The following is a 1,623-nucleotide window of genomic DNA, read 5'->3' on the forward strand; positions in this document are numbered from 1 at the left end:
AGAAAGGAAAAATTTAAATCGCATCATATGACCCCTTTAAAGGCAGGTATGTGACATTCTCTGTTCAGAACCCACTACAGACCGCTGCCAAGACAGTTTCATGTCACTCTGTAAAACCTGACTGGACAATTTCCCACCTTTGGCAAAGCGATGAGGTCATTCTTCTTACCCCAAATCTAAAACCCTCTAGGCACCTTGTGCTCCTTCACCCTTCGGGACTGCATGTCACAACATACTTATGAAGTTTTGCTTCTGATTTGTCTCTGTCAAAACATAAAAAGATATAGAGAGTCAATAGAAAATACGAACTTGGTTTAATTCCAGTAAACAAACTCCTGATTAAATGGGGTTTCATAACTAAATTGCTAATTGTCTTCAGGAGAGCACAATTCAAAGTGCAGGACATAAAAGTTTCAGAACATTTTTATTGGCAAATATAAATAAATGAAAACCATCAACCCTTTTACCCCATCATTAGGATGGCAGATGTGTTGTTATGAAATGTAATGTGTCTGTTTTGTCTGTGGTTTTGCGATAATATTGGATTACGAAATTGCCCAAACTATGCCGTTGATTATGTTAAACAGCACTTTTGGAATTAATAACTGCAAACAAGCACTTCACTTCACTTGAATCATTCAGGACCTCATAGGTTTTATCATGAACTTATTCACACTGCAACAGGATGTTTCATGAGTGATGTCTTTTTTTTTTGTTCACAGCTGTTGACTGGAACACTCGATGGAAAGCTGGCTTTGTTTCATCCGGCCGAATCTCTTCTCCCTTAAGTGTGGAATCTGCCCCAACGGCTCAGTTCTTGCCCCAAGTTCACCGATGCTGCAGACAAATGAAATCAGTCACATTGCGATTACTCTGCTGGCGTGCCACCTCTGAGACCTACATCATGGACGGGATCTGTAATATCATCATTTCAGCCGCCATTGACAACCTACAGATGTGACAACATGCTCACGCACTCAACCGAGAAGCCAAAGACGCACCCTCAGAGAGAAGTCCATTTGAACTTAGCAACACGTTTCCATGCATCTGATATGTAATATTTTTTGCAGTAAAGCCATATTAAAGTAAACCTCAATCTTGATTGTAAATCTTCTTTTAGAGTGACTAATTCTATATCAAATCTACATATACAATGTACCTGTGATTTCAGACCCAAAATGATTCATTTTAAGGTGCTCTCCTTTGAATGAACATGGATGAAAGGAGATGATTTTAGGTAAGTTTATGTTTTAGGTTTGGTTTTGCATAAATTAAATGCTGTACACCAGAGCCACTTTGGCATTCTCCCCATCTTTCAGTCTCACCAGAATCAATAGTTGTGTGAAGGCGGCAATAAATTGCAGAATACATGCAAGAAAGACAAGACAGCTCATTATTCAGTATGTAAATAGAAGTAAGAAAGTGTGCAAATATTGCGATGACATTATCATTATCTGTTACGTTTTATTATTCCATATATGGAAGTGAATGGGACCCAAAAGTGTTTGGTTACCAATATTCTTCAAAAAAAGTTGTGTTTGGAACAAGGGTGAGTAAATGATTACAGAATTTTCATTTTTGGATAAACTATCTGTTTAAGATTATGTCAGTATAAGGCTATGT

At 37.8% G+C, this 1,623-nt stretch overlaps 1 protein-coding gene across 1 annotated transcript in view; it reads left to right on the top strand.

Annotated features, from left to right (window-relative positions):
* Positions 1-1,085, top strand: part of LOC107585515 (WD repeat-containing protein 27-like) — a 47,036-nt gene extending 45,951 nt beyond the window's left edge. The window contains exon 25 of the mRNA XM_016272560.1: positions 723-1,085. Coding sequence (XP_016128046.1) covers positions 723-788 — 66 coding nt within the window. The 3' untranslated portion in view covers positions 789-1,085. The remainder of the gene's footprint in view (positions 1-722) is intronic.
* Positions 1,086-1,623: the final 538 nt, after the last annotated feature.

The sequence above is a fragment of the Sinocyclocheilus grahami genome, unplaced genomic scaffold (assembly GCF_001515645.1).
Source record: "Sinocyclocheilus grahami isolate Dianchi unplaced genomic scaffold, SAMN03320097.WGS_v1.1 scaffold71.1, whole genome shotgun sequence".
In the NCBI taxonomy this organism is placed as follows: domain Eukaryota; kingdom Metazoa; phylum Chordata; class Actinopteri; order Cypriniformes; family Cyprinidae; genus Sinocyclocheilus; species Sinocyclocheilus grahami.